Source organism: Emydura macquarii, unplaced genomic scaffold, assembly GCF_026122565.2.
Source record: "Emydura macquarii macquarii isolate MOO-44397 ecotype Brisbane River unplaced genomic scaffold, CSIRO-AGI_Emac_v2 contig_2865, whole genome shotgun sequence".
Lineage (NCBI taxonomy): Eukaryota > Metazoa > Chordata > Testudines > Chelidae > Emydura > Emydura macquarii.
Window position 1 is genome coordinate 103,463 of NW_027133002.1, and position 20,081 is coordinate 123,543.

General features: G+C 47.3%; 1 protein-coding gene across 8 annotated transcripts in view; it reads right to left on the reverse strand.

Annotated features, from left to right (window-relative positions):
• The window catches only part of STIM1 (stromal interaction molecule 1), a 151,999-nt gene that overhangs the window by 5,151 nt on the left and 126,767 nt on the right, over positions 1-20,081 (reverse strand). For 2 of the 8 annotated variants that reach the window (XM_067568291.1, XM_067568290.1), the window contains exons 10-14: positions 16,817-16,984; positions 12,504-12,604; positions 11,147-11,382; positions 10,083-10,163; positions 5,218-5,617 (exon numbers count right to left, since the gene is read on the reverse strand). In XM_067568291.1, the coding sequence (XP_067424392.1) occupies positions 5,218-5,617; positions 10,083-10,163; positions 11,147-11,382; positions 12,504-12,604; positions 16,817-16,984 (986 nt within the window). Of the gene's footprint in view, positions 1-5,217; positions 5,618-10,082; positions 10,164-11,146; positions 11,383-12,503; positions 12,605-16,816; positions 16,985-19,139; positions 19,734-20,081 lie in introns of those variants that run through there. The other 6 variants (XM_067568293.1, XM_067568294.1, XM_067568292.1 and 3 more) reach the window with 6 other exon arrangements.

Sequence of the window (20,081 nt, forward strand, 5' to 3'; positions counted from 1 at the left end):
CACCCTCAATAAGATTTCTTTAAAAATACTGCCAGCTTTCTTGGAATCCCTACCCCTCATATTAGCCTCCGAGGGGATCCTGCCCATCAGCTCCCTGAGGGAGTCAAAGTCTGCTTTTCTGATGTCCAGGGTCCGTATGGGGATTGTCATGAACGTAGAGAAACCAGCAGGATTGAACAGTCCGTGTTATGCATCTCGACCTGCTCCCCACGCTAAGCTGGTATCACTGCATCTGCGGCAGGTTTGCAGGGCTCTAGGCATTAGGTCTCATTTGAACAGAGCAGGGTTCACTGTGTTATCTCAACCTGCATGTGTGCGCATGTGCACAGGGTCGCCCCTCGGGTTTCAGTTTGCGGACTGATCACAGTTCTGAGACAGACAGCGTTAGCCTGGCTCCCAGCCCCCACACCCGTGGGGCAGCCAGTGCAAACGTCACAGTTAGAGGTGAGGCTTTCCCATGCCTGGATGAATGCTCCTGACGCACAGCTGGCCCTGGGTGCTCTCTGCAAGCTACACTGCATAGTGCCACCAGCCTCTTGCCAATTCTTGAGTTCGGAAGGCACTGGCCAAGGATGAGCCTCATCCTCAACGCACCTTTGGTCTTTCCAGAATGGAGAGTGGAGAGAGAAGGCGGGGAGGGCTGGAAAGCCACGAGTTACCCTCTACACCCTCAGGGGTGCAATGGGTCTAACCGGTACTGCTGCAGCCATCAGGCTCAACCGTTACCCCACGGTCCTTCCTGATACCTGCTTGTTCTAGAAAACTCTCTCTGCCAGACTAATGGCGTCCTGCTTCATGAGACAGCAGGGTCAAGTGGCAAATGCTCCGGTTCAGCTAAACCGCTAGGGCTTCACCTGGAACTTCCTCCCACAGGGGGAGAGAAGCATGTGAGAGTAGCAGGGTCCAGCCTTTGGTGTGGGCTCCAAGGCCTACAGACCCACCACTCCCGTCTTCAGAGACAGGGATGGGGTGGAAAGATCTGCAACCATACGACCCTAAATCTTGTAATCTCGGTACTTTGCAGTGGGTGGAGGCAAGAGACAAGAGAAGAGACGAGGGAGAAGGAAGCAGGAAGAGGGCAGGGGAAGAGGAGGAGTTAGGCGTTACCCTCTGGCCCATCTGTAGCTCCTGAACCAGCCACTTAAAGCCAACACAGGCCAAGACTTCCAAACACTGGTGCCTACAGGTTAACGGCGCAGCCCTTCTGTCGGAAGCAAACTGGTGGCCTGGTTTCCAGAAAGGCTGGACACGCAGTAGCTCCTGTTGGAGTCACTGGCTGAGATTTAACACCAGTGACTTGAATCACACATTCCATTGGCCTTCACAGCACTTGTGCTCCCACGTCACTTAGATGCGTCTGAAAACCCCGGCCCCTGACGCCGGCGAGAGCCGCGGGGGGCTCAGCCCTTTTGAAAACCAGGTCACTGGGTGACAACAGGAGGACTCAGCAGTTTAATTTTAGGGCCCTCTTTTTTACAAGTCTTGGCCACATTGTTACAGTATTCGACTTTTAAAAGCAGCAAAACACGTTCGCAGGCACCAAAGCTACGTGGCTGACAGTGTGAGACCAAGGGCATGAACGTATGATGTATAGATTGTGGCACGTTCTTTTCTACGCTCACCTCCTCTTCCTAAATCACTACTAGTCCAGGGATGCAAGGTGAGGGGGATGGCTGAGCAGGGGAGGGGCACAGGAACGGGAGGGGTGTGAGATGAAGAGGGGCAAACACCTAAAGACAGCAGAATGTGGCAGAATGGAAAGGGAAAGGCAGAACTCGTGGGGGCTCCTCTCTGTCCAGGACCCTGCAGCCCATTGATTGATGTTCTCTAACTGGGCATCCATTGTCTGTATCACGTGGGCCTTGAGCTTTCTGCAGGCAGTGGAAGAATGGATTCAAAGCCGTTCGCCTGAGCATGCTGTTCAGGGCGTGGCTCCCGCCCAGCACTTAGGACCCTTGCTTTCCTTTCTTACAGCTGGGGCTCAGCTCCACCCCGGCAGCACATGACATCAGTGTCATGCAGGTTTCCCCTACAGCAGAGCCAGGCCTGGTCTACTGCCCTCAGCATCACGTAGTCGGGGGCCGTGGAGAGGCCCCTACTCGCTGTGGAACCCCATCGTTACTTCCCACACCCACCACCCCATCGAACGATGACGGCACCAGGTCCCTGACTGCCCCTGCCCTCACCTGATGGAAGATTTCATCTCACGCTCCCTCCCCAACACACGAGTACCACTGGCCTGGGTTAGAAGCAGGCGCTGGAAAGCAGACACCTCTGTGCACAGAGCATCTTTCACCCCAATCAGCAAATATTAACATTCAAAGACACACACACGTCTTCAAAAACCAGAACAGCGCTGACCTTATTTGCACCTGATCCTCCGAAGCCAATTGCAAAAGAGAAGCAAATAGTGAGGCGTTTATGACAGTCTAATCCATCGGCCTGGTCTTTAGAGAAGGTCCTGTCAACTATTTGCAGGCCACAGAGAGAGCAGATGGCTAAGCACTATGGAGTTCCCAGAACTACTCATACTCTCTTTTGTTAGGGGAAAGGAAGAGGCTGGTAGAGACACTTTGTCCCTTGCAAAGGCTTGTCGGCAGTCATCGCCTGGGCGTAGCTGGAGTTAAAGGATCCATATGTTATATCACAGCACTTGGAGCAGCACCCTCCTGCTGTCACAGAGTAGACGGAGCCAGGACTCTTGGGTTCTGTTCCCAACTCCAGCACTGACTCTCCTAGGAGCCCTCTGTGCCTCAGTTTCCCCACGCCATGCTTGTCTCTCGGGGATGTCGCGAGGTTTGACTGATGTCTATAAAGGGCTCTGAGATCCTCAGATAAAAGGAATATAAAAATGCAAGACATGAGCTTGTTTTCTGGCTTGCATTCAGGGCAGTATTTTTAAGGGCGTGCTCCTCGGTGTGCGTTAAAGAGATGCAGTTTGACCCAAACACAAATTAAGCACGAGGAGAATGAAGCTCGGTGCCTAATTACCAGCTCTCCTCCCAACTCCAGCATTCGTTTTGGACAGCGCAGTTGCTATTGTGTAAAAGCAACAAACCTTTTCGGATACATTCTGAATGGGGGAGGCAGTGTTTTGGTAGCAGGTTCCTTCCCTGGGCAGAGCAGAAACAAATCCAAAATCCAGCTCTTTCTTTCACTGAAAACCACACAGAGCCAGGCTCAGCAGTGACCCTGGAGATCTCCGCCTGGGGTCTGAGAATCAAGCCATGCATCCTGCTGCCTCTGATTTACGGGTCTGCTGGACTGGGCTTTCTGCAGGTCCAGCAAACACGCACATCTGACCAGACGACGCAACAGCTCTAGGGAACAAGATGCTGTTTTTCGTGACAAACGGCCCTTCAAGCTGACGTCAAGACTTCTGGCATAACCCTGTTTTTCAAGGACTGGAAACTTTAAAGCCCTGAGTATGTTCTTACAGTTTATTGCCATAGAAGGTGTTCCCAGACCTTACCTGTCAAATGGGATGGGCCCAGTTTGACTGAAATTTGGCATCATATTCAAACGGCTCTTCACTCCCCTTACGCAAACACTACATGAGCCAAGATGGTGCTGTTTAATAACCCGCTCTGGCGCATGGGCAGGGCCATTCTCCCACATGAATTTTCATAAGGCTTGCTGCTCCAGAATGTATGCGCCTAAAATGCGTAACTGGTTCGTGTTTATACAATGCTTTGCATGTGCTGTGATTTGTGGCCCATGCCTCAGAGGTTGCTCTAGTCCATCAAGAACACACTGAATCAACAACATTCACCCCGGAGAGATCTGCTCTGAGGCACAGAAGTCGAGTGAGAGTCAGGCAGCTGAAGCGGAGACTGGAAGGTGATGGGCAGCAAGCTGATTATATCCTGGGGAGTATCTACAACTACGGGGCTAGTAATAATGCAGGCGGCTGTTACAAATCAATAATGAGTGTGTGGGAAATGACTGGAGATCTGAGGAGATGCTAGAGAAGTGCAAAGCACAGCATCCACCGTCACTTCATCTGTAACACTGCCACTGAGCTAGGAGAGAATTCCCAGTTCTACAGAGGAGGAAACTTGAGTCCAGAGAGGTGGCAGCTCCCAGTGAGTCAGAAGTTGGAAGAGAACCCAGGACGCCTGACCCCTAGACCCAGGCTCTAAGCACTTGCCCGTACTCCTTCCGTAACTGTGTGTTTAGCAACAAGAACTCAGCTTCCGTCCCGAACTAGAGCCTGCTGGAAATTAATCTGACTGGTCGATTCTATGCCTACTAGCTTCAATCCCACGACCCAAAAGGCGCTCTCAAGGCACGTGTGTCCATTTTATAAGATGCCTAAGAGACTTTTCCTATTTGTTTTAAGTCACTGTATGTGAATTTAGTTCTGGAGGAAGGTGCCCTGGGCAGCACAAGACACCGAACCCCCTACTTCAGCCACAGACCAGCTATGAACATCAGCCATCTTCTAGAAGGACCACTTCTAGGGATGAAGAGGATGCTCAGTTTCCAAGGCCTCTCTGCTGAGACTGCTCACGGGGCTGCTGATCAGCGATGGGCTGGCATTCTGCGATGTCTACACTCTGAACTGGACTGAGTCCACAAACTCATTTCACATAGGCCACCAAACCGCCATGACTGACATGGACCAGATTAAAGCTGGTGACCGAGAGCTGAGAAGCTCCACATCGTGTTACCATCACTCGGACATCCATTGCCATATTTCGGGTGTCAATCTGAACTCAACTTCCCTGGATGCGGAGCACAATGGGGCACTTCAGCCTTTTGCACTCGCCAGGGGCTAACCACTTACACTCATTGCATTTCCTTTGCGATTTGCTTGGGAAGAGTCAAAGACGAGACAAGGTTTCAAATAAGGTCAGTGTTTGTTTGATTAGACGTGTTACCTTTGTTCCCGCAGGCACATCACCCAAATAAAGGACTGATTTATTTAGAGACGCAGGCCTGCCAAGGAGTTCTCAGCCAAAACCACAGCCCTTCATTGGTTAATCAGCACTGAGATGACAGATGAGGCACTGGTCCAAGCTCTGCAACCTAGTAATCTAAGAGGGCTCCACTTACACGGGGGAGAGGCTAAGGAAGCAAAAGCTGCAGAAACCAAGAAACGATTATAGCCCGAAGAGAAAGGGTACAAGGAATCCAAGAGGCAGAATGCCACAGCAAGCATCAGTTCCAAGGCACAGCAAGCTAGAGGGAGCCAGAAAAGAAAAAGCAGTATACCCAAAGCTCTCAGTGCGACAGCGAATCCCAGAGGTGACATCAGGAGGGGGCAGGTCAGGGATGGAGTCCATCTGGAGGATATAAGAGGAGGTGGTGTGATGGTAATAGATAGGATGGGCATGGGGAGCAGGAGCAGATGCGGTGGTGGTGGCTGTGGAGGAGCAAGAGGTGGAAGAGGCAGTGGTGGCAGATGCCGGGCTGGTTCCGTGAGCGTCAGAACTGAAAGACTGTCCAGAAGTGAGGCTGTGCATTCGACGGAGAGCGACCCTGCCTGCCAGGTAATGGACAGGCTGGCCCGATTCGTTCTGGCCATGCACGTAACTCTCTACCAACCTCTGAGATCCGAGGGAGTGCGGTGGGTCCACTATGCGCTGACGGACACTGCTCGCCAAGGTGGGAGCTGTAATGACAGAGGAGAGAACACTGAATGCAGCTGGAGAGGAATCTGTGCACTATACCAGCCAGGCTGCACTGGCATAAAGCTACCGTCCCATCAGCATTACAGGTCACAGGCATCGAACTCTGTGCCAAGGGGGCATCCCTGTGGCCCTTCCACCGTCATGTCTGGGGTGATTTCAGCCAGGCTGATTTAATACAGAAGAGGCATTCGATCAATGACCAGCACAAGAGAATCTGTATTTTACATTCTTGCTGTAGACAAGTCACCTTATCTCGGTCCTTGACACAGCACATGCTCCTCTCTGGTCACCGATCAGAGATTTATATTACTAGCTTCAGACTGAAACGAGGGGTCTGACTTTGATTCTACAGATACCAGTTACACGAGGGTAGGCTTCCATTGATTCCAAGGAAACACTCTGGATTTACACCTTTGCTGCTCTGAGCCTGATCTGGCCCTTGATTAAGTACAGCTGCTCTTCAACTGAAGCACAAGGAAAGCTTCCATTAAGGTGCAGGAATCTCTCGGCTCTTTCATTGTGTGCCTCTGTCTGCGAGGCTGGCTGGCTGAGATGATCAGTGCAAGAAAGGGGAGCATTTTTTGAGATGTATAATCTGGTCTAACCAATGTTAGTAGGGATTGTTACTGGGTTTTCACTATTCTATACACCCACAAAGTGTAGATCTGCTCTGAAAAATGACATCAGCCACTTCCATTTCCACATCAAAGGTGCTCAGTTTGCAAGATTTTTTTTCTAATAGCAAATTCATCTTAGGTCTGAAAGCCAAGCTGGCTCCTTTCCTTCTCATGCATTGTCATCAGATTCAGATTTTAATGCCAGAAGGGACCATTACAATTATATAATCCAACCTCCTACATAGCACTAGCCAGAGAACCTCACCCACTCTCGTCTGCATCAAGCCTGTAACTTTCATTTGGCTATATCTTTTAGAAAGGCCTCCAATCTCAATAGAAAGATTTCAATTGATTGGGAATCAACCAAGCCCCTAGGTGAGTTATTCCAATGTTGTTAATTACCCGCAAAAATTACCTTGCACCTTATTTCTAGTCGGAATTTGTCTAGCTTCAACTTCTGACCATTGGATCTCATTATACCTATGTCTGCTCGATTAAAAAGACCTCTGCTGTCAGAAATCGCTTCCCCATCTACGTACTTGTAGACTGTGATCAAGCCTCATCTTAACCTTCTCTTGGAATCAGGTTCTGAGGCCAAATTACACACAGACAAGTAAGAGTATAATCTGAAAGCAGTGGGGCAGCACAGGTGTCACTGATGGCAGAGTTTGGCCTGCAGAATCTAGGATGCTACGGTGATGAGTGCAGTATAAAAACCTACACAGAACAGAACAGTAGTGATGCTTCCAGGCTGAAAGACAGAAGAACCATCTCTACTTATATCTGCTCGAATAGTCACTGAGCACTGATCATGGAGTCCCAGGTGGGCATTACAGAGTCATTTCTCAGAGTAGAGCTGCATTGGGGTGCAATTCACCCCTATACAGAAGGCCAGCACAGGGCCTAGACACTGAAGTCTAACTTGGATCGTAAGCAGTGCCTAGTCCCTCTACAAAGGGTAAATCTCACCCTCAGAGCACTTGTAAGATAAATCTTTATCCAGTCCACACTGATCATTTATAAACTTATGCCCAGGAACAAGCACTGAGTGGAAATCACTACCTTAAAGCCAGATCATTCCAAACTGTGGATTTGCTGCTTGCGTTACGCTGCTGTGTACACTTATCGGCTGTAATGCATTTCTAATGTGATAATTATCAGCTGTAATGCATTACTTCCTTGAACTTCTGTATTGAATTTTTTTTTTTTTTATTGCCGAGTACCAGAATCCTTGAAATAAAAAGTTCATGACAATGAAATAATGGATCAACAACATCTAGGTCACCGCCCCTTCCTTCGTGATTTCTGGACTCCCAGACTCTTACAAGTCGGTGCGCCAATGAGGAGATGCTAGGATGTGGCACTGTAAGTTCACAACTGTTTGCAATGACAGAGTCGTGCTTGACAGACAGTCATTTTGCACAGCTTTACAGCATGAACTAGTGATGTCTGCTGGCATGACTAGATCTTTGTGCTCCTTCCATGCTAAGCCCCAAAGATCTTCAGTCATCACAACTTCTATCCAGGGTGCCTGAACTTTGCCCAGCTGAGGAACACATCTCATTTGCCTGAAATGGAGCCCATGACAGCCTTGCCCTCCTATTCAAAATGGATATATATCCTGCAGTGACTACTGGTGTCTGCAATGACCACACCGATCAAGACAGAGCATTGCATGCTTGGACACAGCATTCCATAGGCTGCATCTCTGTACTGCAGACATGAGGGACTGTGGCTACACTTGTCCATGGGCTGCATTTTGGGCAGTCCTGTTCTGTATGTTTCTTTTGCAGGGGGATTCAAAGCTTTCTGGAGTCTAACGATGCATACACATAAGAAAGTGATGTCAAAATGGTTAAAAAGCTGAATGGACAGGAAAGGTCAGAAGTGAAGTACAGGGAGAGCTCTTGGGAATTGAAGAACCAGCAAAACACTGCTGTAAAACCCACTCCACATCTAGGAGAACAGGGCATCCTGTGGTTCAAATACTTATAGATTCCTGAGTGATCACTGCCCGGCTATATTGCAAACCTGAGGGGAATGTCACTATACACTAAGAAATGCAACAAGAATAATCCAGCCAACTGCTGTCTTAACACTCTCAGGGTTAGCCACACAGCTTCGTCCTGGAGATTCCCGATGGTCAGTCTCCGTTCCCCTCCTGCTACTCTCTGCTACTAAAGACCCTTTCGTGGGCCCTCTTTCAGCTGTGCTGCATGAACATTGCTTTTTAGCATTTCCTCCTTGTTGAATCCTGAACTGAAACACAGTTTCACTGAACTGAACTGAACTAAATCAAGTCACGTGGAGCTAAAAGTGAAGCTAAATCTCAAATTCCTGAAACATGCCCAGGGGGGCTTTTCCTCAGTCTGCTGAGGAGAAACTTCTATATTACACAGCTGGAGGAGGAGGAGATGTTTGTGGGATTCCAGGTCTCCTGAGGAACTCAGGGCTCTTCTTCTTTCCTTACTGGGACACATCCTCCTCGCTGGGTTTTTTCCTCCTCCATTCTGGGGCAGTTCCCTGACCTGTGTTATACAGGAGGTCAGACTGGATGATCACAATGGTTCCTTCTGGCCTTGGGATCGATGAATGCTTTTTATCCCCCAACTTGGTTCCTTACACATCTGTCATGCCCCTGGGTTTTGTTTACTAAGCTCTTGTAGTGAGCATGGGACTGAAAGTCAAGACTTCTGGTTTCAGATCTTGCCTCTGTGAATATGACTACTCCGGGATGAAAGCTCTGCGACACAGGCGCAGCGGGCCCAGCTCCACGACTAAAAACCTGCTGTGTAGACACTGAGGCTCCAGCCGAGGCCCTGCGAGCATGGAGGGTACCAGAGCCTGGGCTCCAGCCTGAGCCCAAATGTCTGCACAGCAATTTTCCTGCCTCAGAGCCTGAGCCCCGCGAGTCAGTTACTGAGTCAGCTGCCCTGGGTTTTTATTCCCGTGTAGACATACCCTGGGTGGCCTGGGGTAACTCACAGCCTTAATGTGTCCCCGTTTTACAGGAGCATAGTTTGATGGACAATCTGTTAAAAGTCAAAGGCCTGGATTACTTTTCTGGGCCTGACTTCTCACCTCGGTACTCCAGATTTACCCCAGCATAATTCCCCAGAAGTCAATGGAGTGCCACTGCTGTAAAGCCAGAGTAAGAACCCAGAGGTGAATCAAACCCTAAACATTGGATCTCTTGCTCCCTACTTTATTGACGGGCTGAGGTCATCCTGCTACTTATATTTCAGAGGTGGATCTCCCTTACACTCCACATTCTTCCTCCTCCATCACACAGACAGGCCCTGTACTGAGGGAGGATTAACGAGCGGAAGTGGGCAATCACCTGAGATGTTCCCTCCCTGCAGGAGCCAAGTGTGCTGTCTCCATCGTGCCACCAGGCTTCGTGAATAGGAGACAGTGAGCCAGATTCAGCAGAGCTGCGCTGTATATTAGCATCAAAACAGACACAGCTGCAGGAGACCTCTCCCTTCACCAGCCTGAATCACCCTAGGTGAGGGAAGGTACTGCTGACACGGACGCTCTGTGTCCTCCGGGGAGGGGCAGGGGTGCCGCATTACTCTCAAAGCCCTGGCCAAAAACGACTTTCAAACCCTGGTTTTAAAAATCAAAACACGAAGTGAGGAGGAAGGGGCTAACATGCAATTCTTCTTCATCCCAGGAGCCTCTGCCCAGAGGTTAGTAAAGATGCTAATGGCTCACTGGAGAAGAGCATGGGAATTAGTTTTTGTGCCAAAAAGCTGGAAAAATCGTGGATATATTTTAGTTCAGCGGGTGAAAAAAAAAGAAAAAAAAAACACCAAGAGAACCAAACCGGGGTATTTCCAGAGGGACTGATCCTCCGAGGAGATAGATGAGCGGTCACTGAACCTGCGCCCCAAAAGCCAGTCTGCATCTAGGGGTAGCCAATCAGGTTTGAAAGGGAGAGAGAAAAGTTTGATTTATAGGTGTAATCATCACTGGCACTCAACAGGAATCTCAGCACGAACGGGACAGGGACAGATCAACCACAGAACTGGCCTTCTATCCTAAAGGGCTCCTGCACCAGGCAACAGAACGCCCCGAGTCCCCAGTGAGCCATCCAGGCACTTTGTTAATGCAAATCCGCATGGCTTCGTTAAGTCAGCTGATCTAGCCTGACTCCCACCAGCTGAGGATCTTGGTCATTAATTTTAATGGGAACTGTAAGGGCTCAACACCTCAAAAAATCATGCCCTAGGGGGTCTCCCGCTGGAGACGCAAAAGCTGAGACACTTGAAAATTCAGCCCAGGCCCATACCACACATGGATCAAATCTGGAGACGTCACTCCAATTTTTACCTAGGGGTTTTCATTAAGATTTGCTCACATATTTTTTTGCCTGGTTAAATCCTAGCCTCAAAGTTCTCAGGAACCCAACTCCTCATATAAATATCTAGCTGGCACACTTGTCATACTTATGATGGTAAGTGACTCCCAGTCATACTTAGCTGGAACCCACGGCTCCTCCAGGCGTGGCAGTCAGTGCCTTCTCTTTCTCTGCCCAGCTCACAATGAGGATTTCTCCCTCTATCTTCAGTTCTACCCTAGACAGCTGTGAAGAACACCTCCTACCCTGGGCAGCAACATGTCTCTCCATCACTGGAGCTAGTGAGTACTTCTGGAATTGATGGCATCCAAATATCTCCAGCAATGGCGGTCAGGCTTATATGGACATGCCAGCACTAGAACAACTCTCACACTTCCTTTGTTGGTCTAAAAACCAACATGGCTAGGTCTTTCCCTTGGAATATATCCCAGCTATCTGCACCTATCTATCTAACGTAACAGTGCACACACTGTAGCAGTCGCTAAGTGCTAAGCCACCTCAATGCACCTCCTTTAGCAAGGGATACATACACTGCATGGACATGGGAGACACAATCTCTTCATCCAGATCGTCCAAGTCATCAGTCATGATGAAGTGCGACGGGTTGGGCCGTGGAGTACCCACCCAGCTAGGATCGATGTTCAGGGCTGTCACAAGTGTGTGGATGCCTGGGTTGTTGACAATCTGGAACCCACACAACAACTCAATTTGATGCCAGCGGTGCAGGCGCTCTCGCAGTGCAGCTGTCACTTCACTCAGGGCTTGCCTGAAAACGAGGTTCAAACAAGGGATAAAGGAAAAAACAAATAAGGAACAGTGGAAACAAAACAGAAGATCCCAGTGAGTCTGGAATAGGGAGTCAGAAGGTTCAGCTCAGATTCTGCTCTGCTGTATTTCTCCAGACCTCCTTCCAGAGGTTTATGTACTAGCCACTTCTGAATGGCTTTTTCTTGTGTGTTAAACCCCCATACAGGTTTTCAGTGTGACAACAATTGTCAGTGTCAAAGTATCTTGATACAGCTGTGAATCACGTACACCTCAGTCTTGGGTTGGGATTCTCAAAACCAACCAGGATATTTTAACTGTAATGGGTGTTGTCCAACTAACACCTCTAGCTACCTTAGAAATTTCAACTCTAGATGGCAAGTAACAGGAGTGAATCAATTTTAAGATGAATAAGAAAACGCCCTCTGAAACTTGACCTTAATGATACTTGAATGAGCCTTCAGGTTATTTGCAGGAAAAGCGTGATGGAGTTCACAGGTAGGTATCTTCCCAAAATCCCAGTGAATGATACCACCATGAAAGGAAGGGACTTAACATAAATATATCTATAAGCAGTATAAAAACTTTGCCAACCACAGATAGGTTGGCTAGAATGCAGCCCACTTTAAGAGGGAACATGGCCACTATTTAGCAGCACACAGCAACAAGCGAGAACAGGAAACCCTGTCCAACTCAAACCCCAGGGGAGAACATCCCTCCTTCTGTGAAAAGAGGCATGGGATCTGTAATAGCTGTGAACGGTCGGGACTTCAATTTTCCCTCTTAAAGGGGTTACTAGTTACCAGTTATACTTCACACATTCACCAAAATCTGACACTGTGAATTGAATACGGATCAACTTCTACTGAGGCAAAGGAAAAGACCCACAAATTCATGCTGCACAAGAGAATGGATTTGGAACAGGATGTGCAGAACGTACGCTACTGAATGATTTATCCCTGAGGTTCGGGATCTGTAGAGCTATGCTGTATGTCTGCACCTTGTCCCAGGGAGCTGAGCAAAATGAGACCAGCCTTGTGTCCATGCATGTATTGCAGCCTCCTGAGTGGGAGGGGGAGGGATTTGGGGGAACTGGCAGGAAGACATGCAGGGGATACTCACTTTGCAGTTAAGATTTTATGATCAACGTCATCTAGGGATGAGCTGTGTGCAACATGAAACGTTCCAAAGAGGGTGTTTCGCTTCTTTTTAATTTTTTCAGCCTGAAATATATTAACAGAAAAAGGTCACCGGAAGCATCAGCCCTTGTGTTTCCTCCAGGACATCGATATCCTGCACAGGATCAGACAGAAATAGTCCTGTGGCTGTTTGCACACAGGCAAGTAGCTTAAACTGTCACTTTATCCAAGGATGTTATTCCACATAACATGTCGGCTAGGGCGTCAGTCAGGAGCAAAGGAAGGACAAGAGTCCAGAGCACCAGTTACAAATCTATAGCAAACGACTCTTGCCATGCCATAGGCTCATTACCAGGAAGACCAACGGAAGCTTTATCAGCAGGATCCTAACATTCTGAAGTGGGTTTTGCCGCCTCTTTAAAACACTGTGTATATTTGAATCTAAAGTCTCTACATACAGATCCTTGGTCTTTATGCTCTAATAATGTTTGCTCCGAGTTGCAAAAGGCAAACCAGGGCCTGAACACCGCCGCTGACACCCCGCAGGGAAATGGCTGAAATGCTACAGCGTTTGTGGTAAGAATGTGGTAAGACTGACAAAATTGTATTTCTTCTGTCACCTCAGACTGCTGTACAATGTCAAGAGAGTCAAGCACATTGGCTGCAATAGCTTCCTGCTCTCAGCTTCGCTCTGAAGATTTTAAACAGCTGGGAACAGAGAAGCGACTTGGCCAGTGAAGACCACATACACATTTTACATGTCAAAAACTTCACAGCGCCTGTACACATTGCCACTTGGGCAGGATGTGTTCTCAATGGGGCTGTGGAGAGTTCCTTTCACAGGCATTTCACAATGCATGATACTGCATGCAACAGCTACTGTTATGCAAGTTAGCAGGTCTAAACTTATCTGCCAAAGAGCCACTTCATCAGTGAGCAGCAGTGTGACCTCAGGCCTGAGCATGTGGCTGGGATCCTAGAACTCAACTGTTTTAAACCCAGCACTGACGCTAGTTCACTGTGCAACACTGGACAAGTCACAATCTTTGTGACTCCATTTCCACATCTGTGAAGTGTCTAACAACTGTGGTGGGAGCCTTAATTAAGGGTTCTGCAGCACTTTGAAAATGTAAAACACTGGACTGGTGCTAGAGACCATCATGGACTGGTGCTAGAGACCATCATGTTTCCACAGTCATCAAATCTCAATGTAAACATGGACTAATTGCTAAGCATGAATACAAACGAGTAGCACAAGCATGTAGGGACAAAATCAGAAAGGCTAAGGCACAAAATGAGTTACACCTGGCAAGGGACATAAAAGGCCATAAGAAGAGGTTCTAGAAGTATGTTGGGAGCAGGAGAAAGATGAAGAAAAGTGTAAGACCACTCCTTAGCAGGGAAGGAGAGCTAATAACGGATGACATCAAGGCGGCTCAGGTGTTTAATGCCTATTTTGCTTCAGTCTTCATTAAAAAGGTTAATGATGATCAGATGCTTAACGCAATTAACTTCATAAACAAGGGGGAAGGAACAGAAGGGCCAAACAGGGAATGAACAGATTAAAGAATATTAAGATAAATTACATGTATTCATGGGGACAGGGCTTCATCCTTGGGTACTTAAGGAACTAGCTGAAGCAATCTCGGAATTGTTAGCAATTTCTTTGAGAACTCCCAGAGGGACGGATGAAGTCTCAGAGGACTAGGGAATGGCAAACACTGTGCGTGCCTGTCTTTGTAAAGAGGACCCAGGGAACTATAGGCCATCAGCCTAACTCTGATTGACACCTGGAAAGATACTGGAACGAATTATTAAACAATTTGTAAACACCTAGATGATAATACGGTTATAGCTAACCTGGCTTTGTCAAACCAACCTAACTTCCTTCTTTGACAGGATGACTGGCCTAGTGGATAGGGGAAAGCTGAAGAAGTGATACACCTTGATTTAAGCGTTCGATGCAGGTCTTACATAAGATTCTCATAGGCAAACTAGGGAAATGTGGTGCAAAGTAATGCACATTGGAAAACATAATCCAACTATGCATACAACATGATATGGTGTAAATTGGCTGTTACCATTCAAAAAAGAGACCTTGGAATCACCATGGATAGTTTTCTGAAAACATTTACTCAATGTGCAGCAGAAGTCAAAAAATCTAACAGAATGTTAAGAACCATTGGGAGAGGAATAGATAACAAGAGAGAAAAATATCATAACGTCGCTATATAAATCCATGATATGCCCAGACCTTGAATACCGCATGCAGTTCTGGTCACCCCATCTCATAAATGATATATTTGAATTTGAAATGTTTCAGAGAAAGGCAACAAAAATTACACAAGATATGGAACAGTTTTCATACAAGGAGAGATTGAAAAGACCAGGACTGTTCAGCTTAGAAAAGAGATAGAGGCCTATAAAATCATGAACGGTGTGGAGAAAATGAATAAGTAAGTGTTATTTACCACTTCACATAACACAAGAACCAGAGGTCACCCATGAAATTAATAGGCAGCGGTTTTAAAGCAAACCAAAGGAAGTATTTCTTCACACAACACACAGTCAATCTGTGGAATTCGTTGCCAGGGGATCTTGTGAAGACCGGAAGTATAACTGGGTTAAAAAAAGAATTGGCTAAGTTTGTGGATGATACGTTCATCAATGGTTATTAGCCAGGATTGTCAGAGACAAAACCCCATGCTCCAGGTGTCCTTAAGCCGCTGACTAACAGAAACTGGGATTGGATGACAGGGGATGGACCACTTGACAATTCCCCTGTTCTGTTCATTCCCTCTGAAGCACCTGGCACTGACCACTGATGAAAGCAGGATACTGGGCTAGATGGACCGTTGGTCTGATTCAGTGTGGTCAGCCTTATGTTCTTAGATTACTATAAAGTGAGCGCATAATTAAAATCACTATAAAGTGGGTGCACAACTGGTTGAAAGACTGTACTTAAAGAGCAATAACCAATGGCTTGTTGTCAGACTAGGAGGATTTATCTAATCGGGACACACAGGGATCTGTCCTGGGTCTGGTACTATTCAATATTTTTATTCATGACTTGGATAATGGAGCAGAGATGATGCTTATAAAATCTGCAGATGACACGAAGCAGGGAGGGATTGCATGCCTGTTGGAGAACATGATTAGAATTTAAAATGACCTTGACAAATTGCAGAGTTGATCTGAAATCAACCAAATGAAATACAATAAAAACAAATGCAAAGTGCTACACTTCAGAAGGAAAAATCCAATATACAACTACAAAATGGGGAATAACTGGCCAAGGGGTCACACTGCTGAAAAGGAGTTGAGGGTTGTAGTACATCAAAATAGAATATGAGCCAACAATGCGATGCAGTTTTGAAACAACTAATATCATTCTGGGATGTATTAACAAGAGTGTCATATGTAAGACCCGGGAGATACAGTGGGACAATTATGTGGCACCAGTGAGACCTCAGCTGGAGTACTGTGTCCAGTTCTGGGCACCATGCTTTAGAAAGATGTGGAGAAACTGGAGAGAGTCCAGAGGAAATTAACAAAAATAGCAAGAGGGTTAGAAAATCTGACCTATCAGAAAAGGTTAAAAAACCTGGGCACGTTTAGTCTTGAGAAAATAAAACTGTTGGGGGATCTGATACCAGCCTTCAAATCTGTTAAGGTCTGTTATAAAGAGGACTTGGATCAATTGTTCTCTAAGTCCACTATGTAGGACAAGAAGTAACGGGCTCAATCTGCAGCAAGGGCGATTTAGGTGACATATTAGGAAAGCTCTCTCACTCTGAGGGTAGCTAAGCTCTGGAATAGGCTTTCAAAGGAAGTAGCGGAATCCCCATTATTGGAGAATTTTAAGACCAAGTTAGACAAACACCTATCAGGGATGGCCTAGGAATACTTGATCCTGTCTCAAAGCAGGAAGCTGGATGAAATGACCACGCAAGGTCCCTTCCAGCTCTATATTTCTATGGTTCTATGCAGACAGCAACAGTCACATACTAGTGCCACCCAAACCAGAGCTACAAAGAGCAACATGTGACTGCAGGATTGGGGTCGAGTACCACTCTTGTAGAACCTCTGTAGGCCAGGACGACTTCATGTTGCATTATAGCAGGTCAGCAAGATCAATCAAAAGGCAATTCACAGAAAGAAGCAATGAGAGCAGGCAGGAGAGAATTGCATAGAAAGAGACACATTCTAGGTCTATGGAGCTGTAAATATCTATGGATTTCATTTCCCACCCTTTGGGAGGGAGGAATTTAGGACTAAAGAGAATGAAGTTCTCACCCCCTCTTTGGCCACCAGCAGCTGCTTCTCTGCATTCTGCTTCTTGATATTGTAGTACTGGACCTCCACTTCGTGGGTCAGCTGGAGCCATTTCTGCAAGGCCTCTGGTGCGGCCCAACTGCAGTGAGATTCCAGCTCCTTCTCCGCATTCTTCAGCGCCATTCGGACCTGCGATAGGAACAGTCACAGCAGCTGCATTACAGGAAGCTGGAGGAGGAGGAGGGTGAGGGGGACGTGACCCTTTCATTCCAGTTATCACTCTCTGAGGTCGTCCCTCAGGGGACGGCTGGCTGCAGCCCCAACACTTGTAATGGCACCAAAAAGAAAAACGAACAGACTCCAGCAAACCTCATCTCACTCCAGGCTGCGGCCTGGGGTCAGTACAAGAGGGAGAATTCCTATGCACTGAGCCAATGGGACAACTGCGCTACCCGTGGGTAGGACAGCGTCAATCTCTTCCCTGAGAACCACCCTGCATGGGAGAAGATGCTGCATGAGCAACTGGAGCAACCTACAGGACTTCCCTCCATTCTGCAGGTTGGGTCCCTGTCTGATTTGCTTCTCTTTACCGTCTTCAGGAATTGGGCTGCGGTCACCCCATATCACTTCAGCTATCGGCGAGGTTAAGCAGAATGCTCATGCAATGCAGACCTGGTCTCTCTCTCTAAGTCTGTGAAGACAGAGGGCCTCATTTTGATTTACCCAGGTGTGAGGGAGAAGAGGAGTAACTACAGTGGCGTTAGTGCAATCACACTGGAGTGGATGAGGGTAGAACCAAGCCCAGAGTGAAGATATTTGGAGTGTTTATCTCCAAGCCTTGTAAATCTCTGTCCCCCTCCCTTCTGGTCTGCAAGGTATGGAAGTGCAGCTCTCCCTAAAGCAAAGACATGCTGACAACTCTGAGCAGGCAGCTGCCTCTTTTCACTGCAGTGACTAAGTCAAACACAAAGGGCTCGTTAAAAGGAGACTCTCACCCTGGAGCAAAAAGATAGAAACATTTAGATACAAACCACGCTGCTTGGTCAGTGGAACCATGTGTTCCATCCACAGTGCCTGCAGCTATCTGAAGAGCACTCATTCGCCACAGCCCAGCACAGCACAGCCCAGCCTCTTCCCCAGCCTGCACTGGCAGGATCTCATAGCGCACAGTCGGATCAAAAATGAGGGGCTGGCAAGCACAATGAGGGCACAAAACCCTTCTACAAGGTCACGGCTTTGGTAATAGTGAGCAGAACTCGCACGTATCTAGTGCCTTTCATCAGATCTTAAAGTGCTTTACAAGTATTAAACCTCAAACCATCTCGAGAAGGCATGAGCCTCATTTGAAAGATGGGGAAACTGAGGCACAAAGAGGCTAAGTGACTTACTCAGAATGACAGCAAGACTAGATCAGAACCCAGACAACCCAGCTCCCAGCACTGCATTCTAACTCCACATGACTGTCCCTCTCAAATCTGGTTAGAAACACTGATGGGTTTACTGTGTATGAGACTTGGTCTTTAAGGGGTATATAGTGTGCCACTTTCTCTTTTAAAGCACTAACACAGTCTCCTTAGACCACTATGCCAAGCTTTATTCCACTGCATTTAGGCCCCACCTACCGTACAAATACAGCTGTCCCCCGATGTGGTTATCAACAGTTCAAGTTTACAGTATGGGCAGAACCTCACCATGTCCCTGTAACTGGGACACCACCTTGCATTGTTAATAAAGGTGAGTCATTTGCGTTCTCTCTGTTCACGCTGGCTCTGATCCAACACTCTGTGACCTCAGTGGGAGCCTGTCCATTGACTTTATTGGGAGTTGGAGCAGGCCCTATCTGGGGTTCAGACCACATGAGTGTCTTGCTAGCAAGAGGCATGTGTCAACATAGTTTTGGCTAACACCTTTTCTTTTTCCAGGATAGACAGCTGCACACCGGACTGAGAATGTAAATGTTTAAAGGATCTCTCAATACACCCAGATCGGTTTCCTTTACCGGGTTAACTAACTCAGTTCCATTTACACTGCATTTGGCTTGAGCATTATTTCTAGTCAAGGGCATTTCACGACACTGAAAGACTTTTATATTCTACCTGTGAGCCCATTTGCCAGTCCGTCTAGAGGGACCTGTAAAGCAGCCACATGCCAGAGTTAACTACCCACCATTTTACTGTTGTCTGCACTTTTAACAACGTTAAATATAATTTACCTAAATCGTTCTAAGAAATTCAGGGACAGCAGCAGCATCTTCATGGACTGAATTCTCCTCACAAGTCTCAGCTCCACTGATCTGATCTCCTACCATACATGGAGTTGTGGCCTTTCTAATCCATCTAGAGTCTGACATCGCCATATGTTGAGCACACAGGCAGAGCAGAACAGTGGAGATGAACCACTTGGATCTGAGGTCAGAAGATTGCTCAAAATGTTTATGGAGAGCAGGGGTCACACGGAAACAAAAAAAATCTGGTTTGGGAAACTAACCAGGAGGCTAACAGTGTCACATGACAATAAGGGGACCGGCACACGAAGGGGAAATGGGCTCTGGGAAGCCTGAAGCCTGAGCTGCATTTATAATTTGGGTGGGGTTTGATGTCAATGTGTAAACTCTAGCATAGAAGAGCCTCATCTCACTAAGGTAGGGCTAACTCTGAATCACTCCTGTAGGAGCTTCCAACACAGTCTTTATAAAACCAGATTGTTCTTAGCAGCATCAGCTGGGGCAAAAGGAGCTCAGATTTCAGGATTCACAGGGACCCAAAAGTATCTTCGATTCTGACAGGCTGCCCTTGGCTTGCGTGGTCAGTGGGAGTGGCTGATTAATTACATCTGTGGCCTCTAGTTCATTTCAGTGGTGATTGTGTTACATCACACAGTGCACACTGGGTGGATAATGCCATTACTCACCCACTCAACGAATCCCACACGAAGGCCTCTAAGGAACAACAGACTGGTTAAATCACTGCTGGCTTTATGTTTTGTTAAAAATTTAAAGAGGAGAGGAAGGGGGCAAAGGGTGTGACCCCCTCCTTTCCCTGAAAATCAGCAGTGGGGTCAAGTCAGGGAACTGGCAATTATGAGAAAAAGACCACACACACACAATCCAAACAATCCAATGTGTATGTATGTGATAACAAATGGGTAGATGTGCTGGGTTGTAGCATATTTTGAGTGGTATTTGGGTATCAGCCTAAACAGGAAACTACTGGGCTGGGAAATTTTATATGGATGTTTAACTCTGCCTGAAGTTGTTTAAATTGCTTGGAGGCTGTTTGTGGGATGA